Here is a 21,309-nt window from a genome sequence, read left to right as displayed (position 1 = left end):
TGTCATGCTATAGTCATTGTGGTAGTGCTGAATAAGTGAAACAAAAATGCAGTTGTTGCGGTATTTTGCTTTTAAGGTCTTTGTTGATAAGTTTAAACAGTTGTGTCCAGAGCTGATTGATGGAAGCCAAGTTCCTGGATGATTACATCCCCTCCAGCATTGGGGTGAATATGTGGGTGTCATTTTTTGTAGTTTAGTTGCTGTTATATGACTCCAAGTGATTAGTACATCTAGTAGCTATTAGATATTAGGTCGTGTTCCCATTTGAGCTTGTATTTCAAATTCAATTTATATTTCAAATCAAATATTTATAGCTTTGTGAAAGAGTTCCTCTGTGCCTCCATCCATCTTTACAGGGATTGTTCTATTGCAGATTGCTGGTGAAGGGGCTTATAATTAAAGTCCATAAAAGTTCTGTATGTTGTAATTCCGTATAGGTCCGATATTGAGGTGATACCTTTGAAATTTGGAAGAAAGTACTTGAGGTTTTGGAAAGGCATTCTTGGGGAAGGGAGCTGTCCAAAGGATGTGGTTTTGTTTTGTTTGTCCCAGAAGGATAGTATTGTCCGGGTAGATGGCAGCATTTTAAGGTTGGCTGGTCTATTCTTTATTGGCAGCCAGAGCAGTTGTGGTATATTAAGCTCTTGCAGTTCTCCTTACTTTAGGTCTAACCATTGTCTGCAGTGGTTTGGACTATGCATTTTAATTGCTGTGTCTAACAATGAGGCTTTGTAATAGTTTAGGATATTTGGTTGGCCCAGGTCACCATTACTGAATGGTTGTTGAAAATTTTTTACAGATATTCTATGTTTTTTACCTGCCTTGATGAAGATGAATATCTGTACTTGTAAAGACCTAATAAATCGGTAAGGGATATTAATTTGTACTGTATGGAACAAATATAATATTTTCAGGAGCGCATTCATTTTGATGAACTATCATGCCTACCCAGGAAATGTTATGTGACTTTCATTTAAGATAGTTAGCTTGCAAAGTTTTCTGTAATGGCCCATAGTTATATTTGTAAAGGAGATCAGGATTTTTTGTGAGTTTGAATGGAGAGGCGACAATATAAATTACATAGGGATCAAAGTCATAATAATTGCTTTTAAGTTGTTCTATTTCCAGTTGTGTGATATTCTACTGTACAGCACTGCGTACATAAGTAGCGCTTTATAAATAAAGATATACATACATATTGATGAGAAGAGCTTGTGTTTTGTGGAGGTTTATTTTATACCAGGAAATTTTGTAAAAGGTGTCCAGTTCTTGCATTACATTTGGTAGGGTAATGTGAACGTTATGTTATCAGCAAATAGTCCTAACTTGTGTTGGCTCAATTTAGTTTAGTAATGCCTGAGATGTCTGTATTTGCCCTTAATCTTGCTGCTAATGGTTCAACCAGTAATGCAAATATAAGGGGGGGATAATGGGCAGCCTTGCTTTGTAATTTGAAAGGAGTCCGACAGAAACCCCAAAGTTGTAGTAAGGATGTTGTTGATAAATACTGTTGTATGTCAACATATGTAGGTTGGGGTTCTTGTTGTCGATTAGCTAAATTATAAAGGTGTACTATTTAGCGAAATGGTTAGCAATTTGGAGAGGGTCTGTATTTTGTGGTTGTGGTCTTGCTACTATGTTTCTACACCACAACATAATGTGGAGCTAGCCAGCATATTTAGTGCTGGCTGGCTCTGCCCCCTCCAGATTTTCACTTTTGAGCTTAAGGCTAATGCCAGACGAGGCGTAGGGCGGATATTTTCGGCAAGCGGAAAAACGCTTGCCGAAAAATTCCGCCCTACGCCTCCTACTTGTGCCTGCACCCGAATGAATAGAATATGCTCGGGCGCAGGCACATGTAGCGGAAATACGCATAAAAACGCAAGAGTTTCAAACTGTTGCAGTTTTATGCGTATTTCCGCCCTATGCCTCGTCTGGCATTAGCCTAAGACCCTACAGTATGCTCACCAAATCCTGCAGAACATGTGTTAAGGGTAAACTATGCAAAGGTTTTTACTATATGTTGTCTGCTTCTTATGTGTTTCTCAAGCCTGTCTCTTAGTTATATGAAATGCCAGTTTTTCACTGTGCTAACTGAAAATTATATTTATTCCTTATCTCATAGAGGGGATACAAATACATATACTGTATTAGGTGACATTATCTACAAATGAATTAGGTTTACAGATATGTTGAAATTGTAGGGCTCTTTAGTGCTGCATTTAGATATGCACAGGTGACCTCACTCCCCCTTTTTTTTTTTAAATGTTTTATTAGTATTTGCAGAAATCAGAATGTCTGTACATTTCACTGGATTCATTAGCAGTATTAGTCAATGAGATGTGCAATTTGCTATATTTCTTCAATAAAGTAGCCACAGACACCAGACATTATGGGGCACATTTATCAAAGCATGATGACCACTTTTGCGAAAAAATTTTATTTTTCCTATAGTTTAGAACTTTTCGTAATGACCACGAAAATATCATTAAAATTATGCAACATTTTTGCATTTCACGTAAATTTTTACGCAAAAGTTGTATTTTTCGCAATGACTACAAACATTTCGGAATTCATTAAAGCTTTGGTATCATGACTATCTTTTGGCCAGGTTGGATCTGTAGAGTGCCATTGAGTCCTATGAAAAGCTTCCAAAATCATGCATTGAAGTTTCAGTTTCAAGTCAGAGGTTTTCACACCGTTTACGATTGTTCGGATACAAAAATGTGTAACTTTCGGATCATAACCACAATATTTTCGTAAAAGCGCGACACAAATTTTTGCGTAATTACGCACATCAGAAATTATCATGGTTAGTATGAATTTTTTCCAATTGTACTTAGAACAATCCAAAATTTGTGCAGACTGTTGTGTTGTACCTTTTTGTTTACAGCAGATGGCAGTATAAGGTCACAAATGAAACTAATTTTTACATCTTCATCCCTTTTTTAAATGCATTTATTTTAAGTCTCTACTTCGAGACAGTATACAAGGCATACTGGGGCTCCTATACCTGTCCTATACCTTGCTGTAATGGACATAACATTGGTGCACAAGATGCCATATAAATGCTGTATATAAAGCTTGCTGTAATAGAGAGTGCATGGGTCACCAGAGCTTTATGATCCTAGCACCCTCTAGTCTGCATGTTTGAGTGACATTCAAGCTACGGGACATTACAGAAGATGCCTGCCCTCTCTGGAATCACTGCTACAAATTGCAGTCTGTATCCAAATTGGTGCAAAACTCGATGCACTCCTAGAGAGAGCTTAGTTCATTAGGGAGACCCACAATTGGATGCTACCTGTGTCCTGGAGTCTGAAATGCATTAGGCATTTAAAAATGTACTTGTCATCATTTCTATTTTAAGATTAATACATAACCATGACCCTGTAATTTCAAGTGTAGTGCTTCATTTCCCTAGTTTCCTGTGGCAGTACCAGTCTTTGGCCAAATATCATTATGTTGGTCAATAAAGTAATCAACAAAGTTGTCAAGTAGTGCATCTATTGGATGTTATTAATTCTGTGAAAAAGTTGGAGTTGAGACCGTTCAGGAGCATGCCAGTCAAGGATGATTACCCATCTAGCTGAGGCTAGTATTTGGGAAAATACAAGTATCTGGAATTTTGACCCTGATGTGGTGCACATAGTGAGGCAAATTCTGGCTTGGGAGAAACCTGCCTTTAAAGAGGAAAAAACTCCTCTGACGTAAGCTTATATAGTTGGGCTTATGTTAAAGGAACAGTAAAATCAAAAAATTGAAGTGTTTTAAAGTAATTAAAATATAATGTGCTGTTGCCCTGCTACAGAAAAGCTACTATATAAATAAGCTGCTGTGTAGCCATGGGGGCAGCCATTCAAGCTGGAAAAAAGGAGAAAAGGCACAGGTTACATAGCAGATAACTAGTAGATAAGCCCCATATAATGGGGCTTTGTCTGCTATCTGCTAAGAAACCTGTGCCTTTTCTCCTTTGAATGGCTGCCCCCATGGCTACACAGCAGCTTATTTATATAAACTGTAGTAGTCTTTCTGAGGCAAACACACCAGTTGTACCAGTACAGGGCAACAGTACATTATATTGTAATTACTTTTATACACTTTCATTTTTTGGTGTTACTGCTCCTTTAAAAAGAAAAGCCTGTCTCTGACTTGCTGGTTCCATTCAACCCCACCCCAACTTAGGCTGTCAATCACCCATACCATATCTTACTCAATGCTTATTTATTGTATTTATTTATTATAACACTTGTCTTCTCTGTGTGTAATTCTGTATATTGTAAGATTGTACAGCGCTGCGTACCCTTGTGGCGCTTTATAAATAAAGTTATACACACATGCATGCAGAATGATGGATTCTGGGATGTAAAGTTTTGCTGCTTTAAATGGTGCCTGTACATGGTGACACACTACAGCAATGTGAGGAGCAAGGGGAGCTTTCGAGTGGCGGGGTGATGTGAAACAGGAGCGATGATGTGATGCGCATTTGTAAAAAGTACGGAGAGCTTTGCATTGCCACTCTTTCAGCTGGGCGGAGCTTGGGGTAGCTGAGGTATGTGCCTAGTGACACCCACTCTGTTCTGCACTGGGCAGGTGTCTCTTCTGCCTAAACCTAGTTAATGCCCTGTCTTGAGCTAAACAGGAACATTTAAGCTACTCCTATGTAGATAATTAGAATACCAATTCACAGATAATATAGGTATGGGATCTGTTATCCAGAAAGCTCTGAATTACAGAAAGGCCATCTACCATAGACATTCCATTTTTATCAAATAATTCATATTTAATCAAATAATTTCCTTTTATTTTTGTAATTATAAAGCAGTGCCTTGCACTTGATCCCAGCTAAGATATAACTAATCCTATATATTTAACAATCCTATTGGGTCTAATGAATGTTTACATTATTTTTAGTATACATAAAGTATGGTGATCTAAATTACGGATAAAGCAATTATTCAGAAATCCCCAGGACCCCTGCATTCTGGATAACAGGTCCCAAATCTGTACCCCTGCATAATGGACTCTTGCTAAGAAAACAGTTACAACAAAGGGTGGAGAGAGGGTGGTGGTTACTGTTTATTTTCATCCTTGACTCTATTGCATAGAGGTTGTGGAATAGAGCAGGTGTGAATATCTGGCTGTAAAAGCCTGTGTTGTGCTTCTGGTAAACTGATACAGATATCCTTGCGATATCCTTCTATGTGGATCTGTGACACTAAAAGGGTTAAATGTGAATTTCCCCTTTGAGTGCAGAGGATCTTGGGCATGGATGTGGAGAGGTTGGGGGATCCTTGCATGGAGCTGGTCTACAGTGGGAGTTTAGTGCTTAGAAAAAAGTTGACTTTTCTTTTCACTTTTTTATCAGGTCAAACCCTTGCTCTCTCTAAAAAAGGCAATTTGTTTTCATTGGCGCAGCCCTAATGAACTTTAATTGGTTTTAAATTATGTTTTGTTATATATTTCCTTAGAAACAGCATGCAATGGAATTCCAGAATATGATAGAGTATATCAGTCCTGTAACTGAGGGTTGCCTTACTGTAGGCAGAAAGTCCTTTCATAATGGCTTTTGCTTAAAGTGCTTAAAGTGCTTTGTGTTGTATTTCAGTAGGTATTAAAGAGGTTGTTCACCTTTGAGTTAACTTTCAGGATAATGTAGAGAGTGCTATTTGAAGACAGTTTGCAATTGGTCTTCATTTTTATTATTGGTAGATTTTTGATTACTTCACTTTATAAGTAATAAAAAGTAACAAAAACAATACAATTGTATTCTCACAGACCAATTTTTTTTTCGGCTGCCAGGGTCAGAGGCAAATAATTCAAAAACTAAAAGTTAACTTAAAGATGAACCACCCCTTTAAGCAAATTAGCTAATGATATCAATCAACAGTTTATTCATTTAGGGCAGTGGCACACAGGGAGATTAGTCGCCTGTGATAAATATTAACTACCGCGGACGACTTGATCTCCCCGACATGCCATCCCACTGGCAAGAATGTAAATCACCAGTGGGATGGCATACGCACCGCTTCGGCCAGCCCAAGTTGCCTCGCAAGGAAACTTCGGGCGACTTTCGGGAAGCCAAAGCGTGTTGTGTGCCATCCTACCCACGACTTACATTCTTGCCAGTGGGATGGCATATGGAGGAGATTAATTGCCTGCGGTACTTAATATTTATTGTGGGGGACTAATCTTCCTGTGTGTCATTCCCCTAACTGGGGCAGTGCTTAGCATTGCTGAAGTCCTAGGTTTGATTCCAACCAGGCACAGCCAAAACCTATGGGTAGGCAGGAAAGGCACCTAGGGAACAGTGGTAGAGGCGGTACAAAAAATTATTGCAGAATAAACTGGGCACAGACAAAGGGCAGGGGGACAAAAACTCCTCAGTAAGTTAAGTGGCCTATAGTTGGGGGGTGCACTGTTGTGGTGAGTGAACAGGCAATTAGGGCAGAAGAGGAGAGTGGGGAATCATATAAGTGCTTTAAGTTGTGTTGGTGGTTGAGCAGGACCCACAGGTACTTGCCTTGGGTGTTTGGGCCAGGTCACTATCTATGGTCACATTTTGCTTCTCCAAGTAGTCTGATTTCCTTCCACACTCAAAAGCAGGGGCAGGGTTATTGGCTCTCGATTGATCCTACTGTGTGTGAATGCCATAGGGATTTAGACTGTAAGCTCCAGGGAGACAGGGAGTACTGCAGGATTTGTCAGTGCTGTATAAAGGATAACAAACATAAAAATCACCCTGTGGGTTAGAATTGCACCCCTGCTGGCCACACTGTGACTCAGAAGGGATTTGTATGAGAGTGGCTTTAAGATATGTCCGTCATCTTGCGCAAGAACTGTGCTAATTTCTGGGAATTTCTTTGCCTGTCTCCTCATTTCCTGATACCTTGTCATATGCACCTTGTTATAAATGGCATTATGGAGATGAGGGTGGTGAGCATCATGTCATTACAGATTTCTCCAGAGTCATTTCAAGTACACTACATATATTTTTCCAGCTGAAAAAAAAACCTCTTTACTTTGTAGAGGCAGGAGATTTGTGTCAGCCATGCTGGAGATCACTAGATTAATTCTATACAGCGCCTTGTGTTTTGTTTCAAAATAGTAACACCTGCTTCTAATATAATAGAAACCAGAGGTGAAATCTTGCTTTGTATATTTATCTTTTTTGCACTATGCCATACCTTCTAATAAACATAACAGATCAATCTGATGGAAATGATGTTTTTGAGACGTTTGTTGAGTGGTCCATTACCTCATTTACAATTTTCTCTTCTTGGATTAGCAAGGCTATAAATACCCTCAGGTAAGAACTGTAAGATTGCCTCTTGTCATTCTCTGTTTGCATTTTGTTTATTTTGTCTTGTAAATTAATAGCGTTCATTTTCCATGCAGAACACAGTGTGCCCAGCTGGCCATTTTTTTGCACTTTGCATACTGCTCTGCTTTGGGGAATGGCTGCAGGCCTCTGCACTACGTTTTGGAACATAAAGGCCTATGCCTAGCCCACTGAATAGAGTGCTGCCTGCATTTAGGCAGTGTAAGCGGGGTTAACAGGGGAGTGGTATATAGGCTTCCCCTCTCCCACCTCCTACCCATCCTCTAACATGCATGACATTTAGATGCGTAAGTTAGGGTGCGGCAGGAGGTGCAAGCTAACTCTGGGCCCTGTCCTTACTGCCTGCCCTATACCTTCTGATATAAAGCTGCCCAAGTCTTGGTAATATTGCAGTCCTCAGCATCTACACCTCCTGATGCTGTGTTTTGCTTCTCTGGCACACAAGCTCAGTAGATGAGCACTAAGAGCCCACTCTTGCTTTAGCGTTTGTGTCTCAGAAAATAAAAACAGGGCAGCTAATTCATTTAAAGGGGTAGTTTACCTTTAGTTAATGTTAGTATGGTTGCATTCTGAGACCATTTGCAATTGTTTTTATGTGGTTTTTTTTATTTACATTTTATAATTTAGCTTAGTGTTGGGCGGTATACCGGTTTTTAAAAAAAAAAACCAATATGGTTTTTAAACATACCGCTACACCGGTATGCGCGCCTCCTGCTATTTTTCTTCAATTATATCCGGGTTGCGCCCGTGCGCATGTGACGTCAGCGCGCATGTGACGTCAGCGCGCACGCGACGTCGCTAGGACGCATCGCTGGAGGAACCACAAGTTGGGTAAGTTCTGCTGGGGGGTTGTGGTTGGAGTTGTGGGGGGGTTGTGGTTGGGGTTGGGGGGGGTGTTGGGGTTGGGGGGGGGGGTCAGGGTTGTGGGGGGGGGGGTGTTGGGGTTGGGGGGGTTGTGGGGGGGGCACCAATATTTATTATTTATTTTTTATTTATATACCGTCAAATACCGTGATACCGATATAATTTTGAAAAATACCGTGATATAAATTTTTGGTCATACCGCCCAGCTCTAATTTAGCTCACTAGTTTTGAATTTTGGCAGATATGTGATTTCTAAGATGCGGTTCACCATAATAACCTGGGAAGTGGTTTGAATAGCAGAGTAGACAATTAATAGCAGAATGCCTAAAAAAAAATGATAAGTAACCAAAGGTAACAATAAAAATTATATGGTAGCTCCAGACTGTTTATTATCTGGCTGCCATGGTCAGTGACCCTCTTTGAATCCTGGGGACGAAAAAGCCCCTGTATTTTGGCAAAAAGTTGGTGAGTGATTATTATTCCTCAAAGTTATTTCAAATTGTTGTGTCTTCTGTTCTTATGACATGTCTAATAGGTACAACATATAAGTTGTGGGGCATCTTTAGGAGTTTACAAGCTGTTTTAGCAATATAAAGTATAACCATTTTTGGTGCAGTGCTTTGAAATGTAATTTGTGCTCATTGTGAGCTGTAAAGGTTTATTATATTTGTTTTCAGAAGGGATATATCTTTTAAAATCCATTATGCTCCCACACATTGAAAATAATCATTTTGCATGCTATATCTTTATATTATGAAACATGTATTTCTAGAGTCACAGTTACAGGAATGAAATTACAAGTTTTATTTAGAAAGCTTATAAATAAGCTTACATGTTGACATGAGGAAAGGGCACAAAAGTAGAGAGAGCATAAAACACGTGGCACTGAGGTTGCACAGGGACATCCAGGTGGAGATTTAAAAATAACAACCCTGAGATAATAGTGCGGAATTGAGACTAGGTTAAGAGAGGGAACTTTTTTTCCCTGGCATAATAACTGGAACAATTAAATGAATTGTAGCCAATTGTGGTGTTTTGGTGATATTAATTTTGACAGTTATATTATAAATATTTTAATCCTCTTAGATTACAGTAGGTGCTCACACTCCACTGAAATAGCAGAATATTTATCAAACTGTATCAAATTTAAAATTAAAAAAAGGTCTGAAATATGTAGATGTTATCTGGAAGGTATAAAGAGTAAAGCAATATCTATAAAAAAAAAAAAAAGGAGTAAATCCCCCTTTTCCCCAGCCATTACTATCTTTAAAAGGAAGGAAGACAGGAAGGAGAAAGGAATGCCTTTGCAAAGAATTCTAGCCTGCATAGTCTGCCTGCTGAAGTACAAGGGTGCCATTATGTGGAAACAGTTTAATTGGAAGATTGGATTGCATCCAGAGCTACAGAAAACATCAAGGTTCAGTGCTGACTTTTCCATGACTGAACCTTTTTTTTTCTTGATGATAGGTTACCACATTTTTACACACGGAAGATTTAACTAATCTGAAGATGTATTGAAAACCTAAAGCTACGGTAGGGAGAATGGTCAGTGTCTTCTGCATTAATAAAAGTAAAAGTCAAAGAAACAGATGTATTCTTTTGCCAACAGTAAGAGAATAAAGTTGTGGAACACAGCTGTCTTTGTCTTCTTTAATGCAGCCGGTCTGGACAAGTAGCCCATTGTTGGCTTATTCTAACTCCTACTGATATGGTCAAAAGTACCTGCATCTAGAGAGAAACTTACTTGTTCTGTATTTCCTTTGAACTTGCCCTAATTTCTCATTATTTCTGCTATATATGAAAGACTAGGAAACTGAAACTTGCAAGAAAGATAATCTGCTTAATGTCTGTGACGGTGATGAAAAATAAGAAAGAGCAATATATTAAAGGAGTAGTAAGCAGCACTTCCTTTATAAAAAAAAAAAAAAAAAAATTGCATACAAAACATAATTCCTCTGTCACTTCATAGGGGACACAGGCACTGTGGTGTTGTTCCCCTTCCCACAGGAGGCAGGGCACTAAAATGGAATTACCCCTCCCACGGCCATTAGCAAGCCATTAGCTCCCCCCATGCCATAAGCCTTAAAGATAAATTGGGCAAAACTGTAGTACTTTGGGTTTCCAACATTCTGTTGTTCTTTAAAGGAAAATGAACACCCCCATGGCTACACAGCAGCTTTGTTTATATAAACTATTGTAGTGTTTATGAACCAAACACACCAGTTTTACCAACTGCCGTAAAACACTTTTCAAGTTTTGGTATTACTGTTCCTTTAAGAGAAGGACAATGCAGATTATCACTTTACAGCATAAAACAAAGAGCAAGGAAAGGGGTTGTTTAAGGTCTCCATACACGGGCCGATAGTAGCTGCCGATATCGGTCCTTTAGACCAATTCGGCAGCTTTTCAGCCCGTGTAGGGGCAGAAACGAGGGGCCTGCCCGACCGATATCTGGCCTAAAATTGGCCACATATCGATCGGCCAGGTTAGTAAATTTAGTCTGATTGGGGACCGCATCGGCTCGTTGATGCGGTTCCCGAACAGACTGCCCCATTAACGCCAATATAATTTGATCGTTTGGCCCCAGGGGATATCGGGTGAAGATCGCCAAGCGAGCGGATCTCAATGTGTATGGGGGCCTTTACATAGAGCTAATTTCTAGATAAACTTACTCAGTTGATTAATCTGTTAGTAATAATAAAGTGCTTCTTCAGATCTGTTTTTTATTTTTAGTCCACAAAAATACAAATAAAATTAATTGAAGCTGTGATTTGTTGTTGCAAATTCTCAACAATAATGGCAAACATACAAAACTTTTTGTATAGTTCAAGAGCCTTATATTTTAATTGGCTTTATATTTTTCCTATTACTTATCTAAGTCCTTAGGAAAGGCTGTGTCTTTTATTAGCCTCTTAAGTTTTCCACTTTCTAACTTCATGTAGTGTCACCTGGTTCTAGCCATATAATGCTTCTAGAAAATGCTACCCTCCTCTGTTAACTCACTACTCCTAGGGGCTGATTTACTAAACCACGAATCCGAATCCCGAATGGGAAAAAATCGGATTGGAAACGAACATTTTTTGTGTTTTTTTCGTATTTTTTGCGATTTTTTTCGTAGCCGTTACGACTTGCGCGAATTGTCGCGACTTTTGCATAGCCATTATGACTCGTGAATTGTCGAGACTTTTGCATAGCCATTATGACTTTAGTGAATTGTCGCGACTTTTGCATAACCATTATGACTTTCGTGAATTGTCGCGACTTTTGCATAGCCATTATGACTTTCGTGAATTGTTGCGACTTTTGCATAGCCATTACGACTTTCGCGAATTGTCGCGACTTTTTCGTATTGAGCACTCGAAAGATTCGCTACAATTCGCGAAAAAGTCGCAAAATACCGATCATTACGAAAAAAAAACACCTTAGGATGCTTTTCGGACGTTTGTGGATTAGTAAATGTGCCCCCTAGGCTCAATATTTTCTGTCATATAATGTATTAATTTATTAGTTCTCTCTCCCTCTCTGTATAACTTTGTCTTAAGATTTGCTATCTTAATTGTGAAGTATTGTGGCCTTACTCTGCAAAATGTTTCTCCACAGGAGTGTCCCTGTTGTTCCTTATATTACCTTATTTCTGTTCATTAATCCTAGTTCAAACCAATCTAGAACTTAATGTTATTATTTTACCATTGAAAGACAACCAAGATGCATAAAGCTGTGTTGTGCTGATTTGGCATGCCACTGGCCATAATGAAGAATATGGCTAGCCCCATGTGAAATTTCAAAATTAAATACAAAACAATTGATTGTGTTTTTGAAAACGGGATTTCAATTCAGGATTCTGCTCGAGAAGCTCTATTAACTGATGGGTTTTGAAAAAGACATGTTTTCCCATTACAGTATTCCCTAATATACTTTCTAAGGACCAGGACCTTAGACTATGCTGCATTCTCAAAGTAAAGCCTTACCAGGGATCTGTAAAGAAACAAAATTATGTATTTATCTGTGGAGTCAATGCCCTTTTTATTCAAGAGAATGCTTTATTTGCTGCTACTACCTAGAGTTCAGCAGTTAGCCACAAAAAAACCAAATTTCTCAATTAAAGAGGCCCTCAACAAACTTTAGTTTACGTTATTTTTACCCTAGTGCATAACTTTACATTTAGCAACATGAAACCTCATTTGCTAATTTCCTGCCTAACTCTCCAATTTAGGCACATTTTTCAAAAGCGGCATCATCCTGCATGGAACTTATAGCCTTGCATAGTTTAGTATCATCAGCAAACATAGAACAGTATATACAATTCTACCCAGTAACATTACTGGTCCAATTAAAACATTCTAGCCAGTAACACTGGTCCAATTAAAAAAATGTTTACCACAACTCTTTGTAATCTATCTCTGCCTTTTACCTGCTCTTTACAACCAATTTACCTCCCTCTTACATCTATATGTAAAATATAATATAATAATTTTTATTTTTTTTATTTAACTAGGTTTTCTTCATCTACCTTTAGAACTTGATGATGTTTTACATCACATTCATTTAAAAATATAGAACATTTTAAAATGTTCACAAACTTTCAAGTAAAATTGTATATTTGCTTACCTGATTTTTTGCGTGCTTTGATTGGCCTCTTAGTACCTAAGAAAAGTTTAAGCTGACGCAGTTAACTTTAATGCCTTAAATGCACAATTTCCCAACCTCAGCGCTAATCTCTCTGTTAAACCATAATTGTTCTGCTTTGCCACATCTTTACAGGAGGACATAATGACCAGGATATTTGCTAAGCAGCATTAATTCTCTGAAAAGTTTTTCCCGGTTAGTATGTTGTATAAATGCCCTCGTAATGGCAAAATTAGAATGTCTTAGAGCAATGACAAAGAACCTTTTACGTTTCATTGCATGAAAAAAGTAAAACACGTTTAATTGCGTAACTGTGTGAAAAGGCACTTTTGTGGGATTATGTAAAGTAAGTGTTTTACCTATAGTGAATTCCTTGCATTTCAATGTGCTGTATACGTATTTTCTGGTGTTTTGTCGCATTTTCTCTCTGAGCGACAAATTGACTTATATGCCATTCCCCTGAGATTTATTTTGTGTTAATCACTCCCTTATGCAGTTGTCTCTTCAACATAATGATTGCATTATGATCGCTATTGCCTAAATGTGTATTCGCACTAGTGCTGGAGATAAAAGGTACTTTATTAATAATTACAAAATCCAAAAAGCATCTTTCCTAGTTTATTTCTGAACTTCCAAAAAGTTGTCATTTGGAATATTCACAGACTTTTTATAGTTTTCAGTTCCAGAGAATTTAATTTCCACTGGCACTGCCTCTGACATAACCGGTTATAGGACCTTATGTGTGCATCCTGTCTGGCAGTAACGCAGTCTTTCCTTACCACTATGCTTAAACAGCTGTGGTTTTGCTGAGTGAAAACACAATCATCTTATGACCCATTGGGGCATTTTAGCTTAAAAATTTAAGGTCCCTGTATTTGTCTGTGCCACAGTCAGATGCAAATTGTTGCGCATAGCACTTAAGGAGGTATGAGTTAGCCCATGGTGTCCTAATGTACACTCCTTTATTAATTTGCTATTTTATAGATGCTAGAAGGAGTACCTGTGGCTGCAAGTAAAATCAAGGGCCTTTTACTCATCTCCTATTTACAGCTCTGATTATATTTATGTATTGCCATGCTGAGCTTATAATGAATGCGTAGCAGTGTTGGATTTAGTGCAGATTATTACCTGCGGTGCCTCTGTTTCACCACTAATCCTTTAATAGCAGACTTATTTATTTGTGGCACGATGACAGCCTTATGCAGTTCAGGTCACCTTCTCTTAATTATCTGTGTTATTAGTATAAGAGGCACAACATAGACCTCTTTTTATTAAGCAATGGTTTAGATTATGATTCAAAGATAATTAAAGGGAATCAGGAGCTCTAAAATACTAGCTAAAGTAAGATAGGAGAATCAAAGATGGATAAATGTTTCTATACCATCATGGAATGTAGATTAATATTTTGAATAACAGTGCCTATTAACTTTAGGCTGAGGAAGGACATTTTCCTACATTTTGTACTATTTGGAAAGTAGGCTGTTTGGTTTGTGCAACTAGAACTGAGACTGCTGAATGTAAGGCCTGCAAGCTTCACGATCTGTACTAGTTCCTTTAGGTTAACTTTTAGTATCTTATAGAATGGCCTATTCTTAGTTAGTTTTTAATTGGTCTTTAATCAACAGCAATGTCAATATCTGCCTGTGGTCATGTATCTTATTCTTGAGCCAGTGGGCAGGACAAGGCGATCATTTGCAGGTTGGCCTAAAAATGTCTGTTGGGTTCATTCCAGCAGCAGGATAGAGTCCTTCTCTGTCTAGATCCTCATCAGGTTGTGAACTTTCACATGTGATAGTGAAAGCCATAGGTATGTGAACAATCAGCTCTCATCTAATAGGCTGTTGGTCACAGAGATAACAGCCTTAGGCTAATGCCACACGTAGTGTATGGAGCATATTTTTGGCAAGCCGAAAACCGCTTGCCGAGAATACTTTCCATATGCTTGCAAGTAGCCGATATCCTCCGAAAATGATGAAAATATGCTCCATACGATCCGTGTGGCATTAGCCTAAGCCTAATGCCACATGGAGCATATTTTCGGCAAGCCGAAAAACACTTGCCGAGAATACACTTAAAACTGCTCCCACCTGTGCCTACACCTGAATGCATTGAATACGCTTGAGTGCGGGCACAAGTAGCCAATATCCGCCGAAAATGCAAATGTATTCAATGCTATAAGGTGCAGGCACAGGTAGGAGCATTTTTAAGCATATGTAGCATATTTCCGGCAAGCGAATTTTGACTTGCTGAAAATACACTACGTATGCTAAGTGTGGCATTAGCCTAACAGTCCAACCATTCCAGCATGCATGCCACTTTTTTTTTTTTTTAATAAAAAAGATTATTTTGATGAGTTATTATTATTACAATTTCTACAAATAGTACAATATAAAATAACTTTCTCCTTATATTTATTTTTAAAAAAGAGATTGTTTTCTTAGTAGACTGGGTAGAAACTCAGAAAGTCAGAACATAAATTGCTGTAATTAGTGATCCTCTAAATAACTTCACATGTGTTTTCTGTGGAGCTCACTACGAACTTATATTTATAATTTTTGCTTCTGGTAATTTTGCTCTACTTTACTTTATTTTTATCTTAATTGGTTATGGCATCAGTCATCAAGTCATTTTATCCCATTTGTCACGTAATCCTGCGGAGGCGGTTAGTTCCTTAGGAGGAAGAGTTGATCAAAGTGGGGCAGTGAAACAGTTGGTTCGAATTAGCTGATATTATTACCCTGAAGCATCTATTTTTTTGCTAGATATAGGAGAATAAATATTGTTTGTTGCACATCAGTTCTGTAAGGGTGTTGTATGTGCATTATCTGTATATTCTGAAACCTCAGTCAGTAGTGAATTAAGGTGACTTAAAATTGAGTTTGTAAGACTGGTGTGGCCTCCACCAATTCACAGTTCCAGTAACTCGTGAGAACCCCCATAAGGTAAATTATAGCTCTTATTACCAGCCCCAGGAACCTTTTCCATGCTTGTGTTGCTCCCCAACGCTTTTTCCATTTGAATGTGGCTCATAGGTATAAAAGGTTGGGGATCCCTGACCTAAAGTGAGCACCAACCATTTGTCTTTAATGTGAATATGATCTTAAAAATGTTTGTGTTAGCATGGGTGTGGTTTAAAAAGGGAGTGGTCAAAACTGACTTCCATTATCGGCCCTCTGCCATGTCGCTCAGTTGGTCTCCCTTCTGAGAAAATTGCTATTCAGTTTTCTGCTGGTTTTAGCTGGGTTAGAGGCAGCTTATCTAGGCTCAGGATGATTTCACAGTGGAGCTTTGTCTAAACATGAATTATTCAATCACCATGCAGGACACGCCCCCCCTTACTGTAATATTTTCAGTCCAGCCAATGAAATGTTCACGCCACCCCCATCCCAGCGTGGCTTAAGGTATTTATATACAGTTTTCTATTTTTATGTTAGATTTTCATAGGAACCTGACTTATAGGTATAGGACCTGTTATCCAGAATGCTCGGGGCCTGGGGTTTTCCTGATAAGGGATCTTTCCGAAATTTGGATCTCCATAACTTAAGTCTGCTAAAAATCATTAAAATATTGAATAAACCCGATAGGCTTGTTTTGCCTCAAATAAGGCTTAATTATATCTTAGTTGGGATCAAGTATAAGTACAAGGTTTAATTATAACAGAAAAAGGAAATCATTTTTAAAAATTAGTATTATTTGCTTATAATGGAGTCTATGGAAGACGCCCTTTCTGTAATTTGCAACTTACTGGATAATTGGTTTCCGGATAAGGGATCCCATACCTGTGTTACTTTGACAAAATAAAACTCTGCCCCCCGTTTACTGTTTATAAAATGCTGATACAGCATGTAAAGAAATTAAACCCATTCAGTTAAATATAAGTAAGAGTTCTTTGCATGTCTATTGAGGGAACTTTGAAAAACCTCTTTGCCTGCACGAATTGTTTATTTATTTGAATTAAGAAATAGTTTGGTTATAAAAAAAATCAAAACACAAACATAGTAAAATACCGTGTCTGGCCTCAAAGTGCTTTACAGGGTCTGTTTGTTATCAATCACTCCTTTCATCTTAGATTGGTAGGAGAACCTGTTGAATCTAGTATTGTACTGTAAAGGTATATTTGATCTCTCCGCTATCCATGGACCGCAAGCCTCAAAGACAGTGTATATATTCATCTGGCTTCCCTGTCACGGATGCCATCCTTGAGGGTCTGTAATCAGCTAGATTCTGGGAAATGACTGGATCAGTATTCATTTTATATAGAACAAGCAGTCTTTGGTATCTAGGGTAATGATAGAGATACAGTTTGCAGGTCTTGCCTCTGAGGGATAGTAATTGGCAGAAATAACATTGAAAGTAAAAATAAAAAATATATAGCTTTATAGCAACACTTTGTGAAAAACAGCAATTTAACAACCCAGAGCTTTTCTGAAGCTTAACTTTCCTGTGCATGCTTTTCTCATTACCTGTATGTACTTTAACTCACACATATGGGAAAACTGTACTGCTAAGTACATACTGTTTTATGGGAATATCTTTGTTTCACTATCCATTCTTCTTTCTCTTTTAATAAAATATATTATCCAGCCCCTGCTAATGTAAAGCAGCCCATAGTATAACTTAAAGGTATACTAACACATAGATTAAATTACTGGTTTGTCGTCAACATGACCCAGTATTTATATTTTTCACAATTTATTTTCAGTGATACAGCTGCCCGAACCTCTCGACGAACTCAATAAATCTTGATTGGAGTTGAGTTCCCTTTTGGATGCCTGTAGCAACCTAAAATATCAGTCCTAGATATTTTATTGTTTCTGGTACTCTTAAATCTAGAATTGATCAGTGTTTCATGGTAACTGGTCCTTTGATCTCTTGATCAGGTTTGAAAATAGTGTTGAGTATGCCTTTAAAGGGGCCCTCCACCCAAAGAGGATGTAATAAAACTATTCCAGCATGGGTATTATCATGTGCTCAGCTCAGTTCTTATGAAAAAGTAAAAATGTGTGATGTGGACATTCCACTTTGAATAGATGTATGTTACAAATAAACTGATGTGGTTGAACTTTACAAAATAATTGTTACCGCAGTGTGTAAAATATGAAGAAAATGGATTTTTCTTTTTTGTTCTGCATTACATTTGCTAATTATCTACTTTCTCCATATGTTTATTATCTTCATATTTACATGTATTTCCCATTCACACATGGTTACCCCATAATCTTCACTGATAAGTAAGCTGCATCTCTGTGCTACAGGCTGGCTGTACGTGACCTGTAGCTCGTCCATTAGACGAGCATGTGAATTGTGACTGCAGACATCATTCTGTAGTTCATTGCAAATGACTGTTTCCTCAAGCAACCAATTGTTTACCTAGCAATGCGTTATTATTGCCTGTGCCTGGAAAAGCCCTCTGACCTGCCAGCATTTTCTCACAGATCCTTAAATCTGACAGCTGGATTCAGGAGTAATAGTGTTACTGCTATGGGCACTGAATCTCAAATTCATCCACTTTCTCCTGGGATAATTTGAGAAAGTTATCTCTTGAACATACTAATGTTAAACAGTATGAGGTTAGTTTAAAGGGATAGTAACACTTTTCTATTTTTATCAGAAATATTTCATTATCCCTAATAAACCCTCCGCGCCTGCATCCATGCCTCCTTGACTTCCCCAGACCATGGTTACAGATTTGAGTCCGCCTTATCTCTGTTTACCGATGTCCGAGCAGTCCATGCTTTATTTTGATGACGGACAAATTTCTAAATGGAGGGGGGAGGTTTATGTTTGTCCTCAGCCAGTTGGAACTGTTGCTTGAAACGTCTCACTATCATTTTTTTCAAAGAACACATCTCTGCATTCTTTCCTTAATACATATTGAAGCAACCATTTTGATTTCTTCATCATTAATTCTAAGTATAGATTAAGCCTCATTGCTCAGTTGGCATATAACGTCACAACATTTATTCCAGTTAATCACTTTATATGTAATGGATGGTAGGCCATCTGAGACAAATGTCTAGATAAAGTGAGCTTCATCCAAAGTTTTATCTATTTTGAAAGCTTTCTAGTGGCATGCCTTAGAGCTATAATTATTGCTTGATTAAAAATTTGCAAAGACTGTTACAGCCGCCAAAGAGTAATTGACAATTGATTATGATGGATAGAGAACATCAAAGCTACAGACTGACCTGTACATGTGTCTTTGTACATTCAAAGGGCTTGTTCCATCTTTGCTTTGCACCCACGATCTTTGTCAGACTTTTATAACCGTGGTGTGCACATGAATTACTTTACTTTGCCTTTACACTTGGGCTTATATTTTTACAAATGCACTGAGCTTTTCCTTACCTTTGTAATTCAGCCCTTGTTGCACGAGTTTTCTAAACAGCTTTGCTAACTAAGCTGGCATTTACCCAGTATCTTTTTTTTTTTACATCAAACTTTACGGTGTTATTATTACGGACATAAAAATCTAACTGCATTATTTTTCACACCCCTTTATAATTCTTGCTTACTCTATTAATATGTCTTTGCCATAGTTTTTGGCACATTTAAACTATTTTTTCTATAGGAATGGAGCAGAATGGAACAGAAAAAAAAATGAGTGATAAAATCAGTTTGCTAACCCCCAATTCTTTTTTTGGAGGCTTTCAGCAGGAGACTTTCAGCTTTTCAGATTTTTTGCACACAAACACACAGATTTGTGTTGTTATGCAATACATTACACAGGTAACCTGTGATGGAACACCCCACATGCACTATTTGTGGGCATAAGTAATGGTTATGAATTGTGAAAAAACAAATATTTGGATCCAGTGTGACCTTATTGAAAATGCTATTTATCGCTCTGTATTTTTGTGAGCTTATTGGAAACAGCTTTTATTTATTGTTGGAAACAGTTGTTATTTAATCAGTTTATTGGAGATCTTGACTAACTTTAGAACCCTATACATTGAATTATCTTGTTTATTTTTATAAATGATAGTGCAAACCATTATTTTTTTCTCTCTACAATTCACAGGTCGTTTGTATTCCATGCAAACTGGCATGAAGATCGATAGCAAAAGTCCAGAGTGTCGCAAATTCCTCTCTAAACTCATGGATCAGTTGGAAGCTGTAAGTAAAATCTAAATCAGTTCCTCTGAAATATGTGCAAATTAAATGCCTGCCATTGCCTGCAGCTTCAAATGGAAATAATGTTTTATATGTCACAAAAAAGAAAAGCATTATAGGACATATTAGCAGTTACTGATGTCAAATGATGGCTATTACAGAAGTTCACATTTATGTACACTTAAAGGCAATGCAGTTTTTCAGACCTTGGATGAGATTCCAAAAGGTTGATATTTTTTAAGTTTTCAGTTTACACATTTATGAACAGTGCAGTTCAATTCATATTGTTTTTAACCTTTTTCCAAAGAATTATGTCTTGATGCATTTTATATCCTTTTTATAAATTAAAAAAAAAACAACAAATTTAATCAAAAGCTGTTCCCTGGCTCTGTGGTTGGGAAAATCACTGTAATCTATGTTCAAAAATGTTATGAGCTTGCCAGAATTTTGTAATTTCAATGATTAAAGAAATCAGTGAAAATCTTTTTAAATATGGTGACATTTCTATTAATTTATGATTATGGGAAATTTTCACATGTTGAAAATTTTTACTTGGTTTTTTTTCCCTCTAATGGGAAAATATTGTAAATAATATTAAACTGTGGGAAAAGTGATTCCTTTCCGGGGGAGAGAGAGGGAAGGAAGATCAAGTTTTTTTTCCCAGTGGTACCCTACATGAGACTTATTATAAATGCTAGACTGAGCTTTAACTTAAAGGGAAGGAAAGTCATTTTGGCATTTTACTGCCAATAGATTCGCCACCTAGAATGCTATATTTATTCTGCAGAAAACTTTACCTTACCTGAGTAAAGAGCCCTAGAAGTTTCCTCTGTTTGTTTAAGATAGCAGCTACCATTTTAGCTTGGTCTTCATAGCTTCCTGTTGCAGCTCTAGCCGTTGGAAGCTCAGATCACAAATTCCCAAGTGAGGGGGGGGGGGTGTTGAATTCTTATGGGAGGGGGAGAGAACTGCACAGACTTGTGCCCGAAAGGAGAGGAAGTCTGGTACTGAAGAACATGTTTACAAAAAACGAGACAAGAAATCCTGTGTTTCAACATTGTCTTGCCTTGCTCACAGCCTTTCCCCTGCGCACAACCTCCTTCCTTAACCTTCAACAACTGAAAGGTTTGGCAAGAGGCTGGTTTGACTGATTACAAGCTGGACAACCACAGTTGAAAAGTCATAGAGTCTTAGAAGTAATGTAAAAGTAATATGTTGTTAACAAGTGAAAAATAATCTGAAAGTGGGAAAAAAGATTAAATAATATGGGTGAGAGTGTTGGTTTAGGCTTGTGCAGCTAATTAATTTCACTAGACTTTTGTGTTATGTAAAAAGTTTATACTCAGAGGCAGATTTATCAAAGA

The 21,309-nt window shown here is 37.8% G+C and overlaps 1 protein-coding gene across 1 annotated transcript in view; it reads left to right on the top strand.

Moving 5' to 3' along the window:
- The window catches only part of vta1 (vesicle (multivesicular body) trafficking 1), an 84,808-nt gene that overhangs the window by 8,632 nt on the left and 54,867 nt on the right, over positions 1-21,309 (top strand). The window contains 1 exon segment of the mRNA NM_001008107.1: positions 19,854-19,948. Coding sequence (NP_001008108.1) covers positions 19,854-19,948 — 95 coding nt within the window.

The sequence above is a fragment of the Xenopus tropicalis genome, chromosome 5 (assembly GCF_000004195.4).
Source record: "Xenopus tropicalis strain Nigerian chromosome 5, UCB_Xtro_10.0, whole genome shotgun sequence".
Taxonomy (NCBI): domain Eukaryota; kingdom Metazoa; phylum Chordata; class Amphibia; order Anura; family Pipidae; genus Xenopus; species Xenopus tropicalis.
Note: the sequence above shows the minus strand (reverse complement) of the source record. Positions and strands in the feature narration are given on the sequence as shown.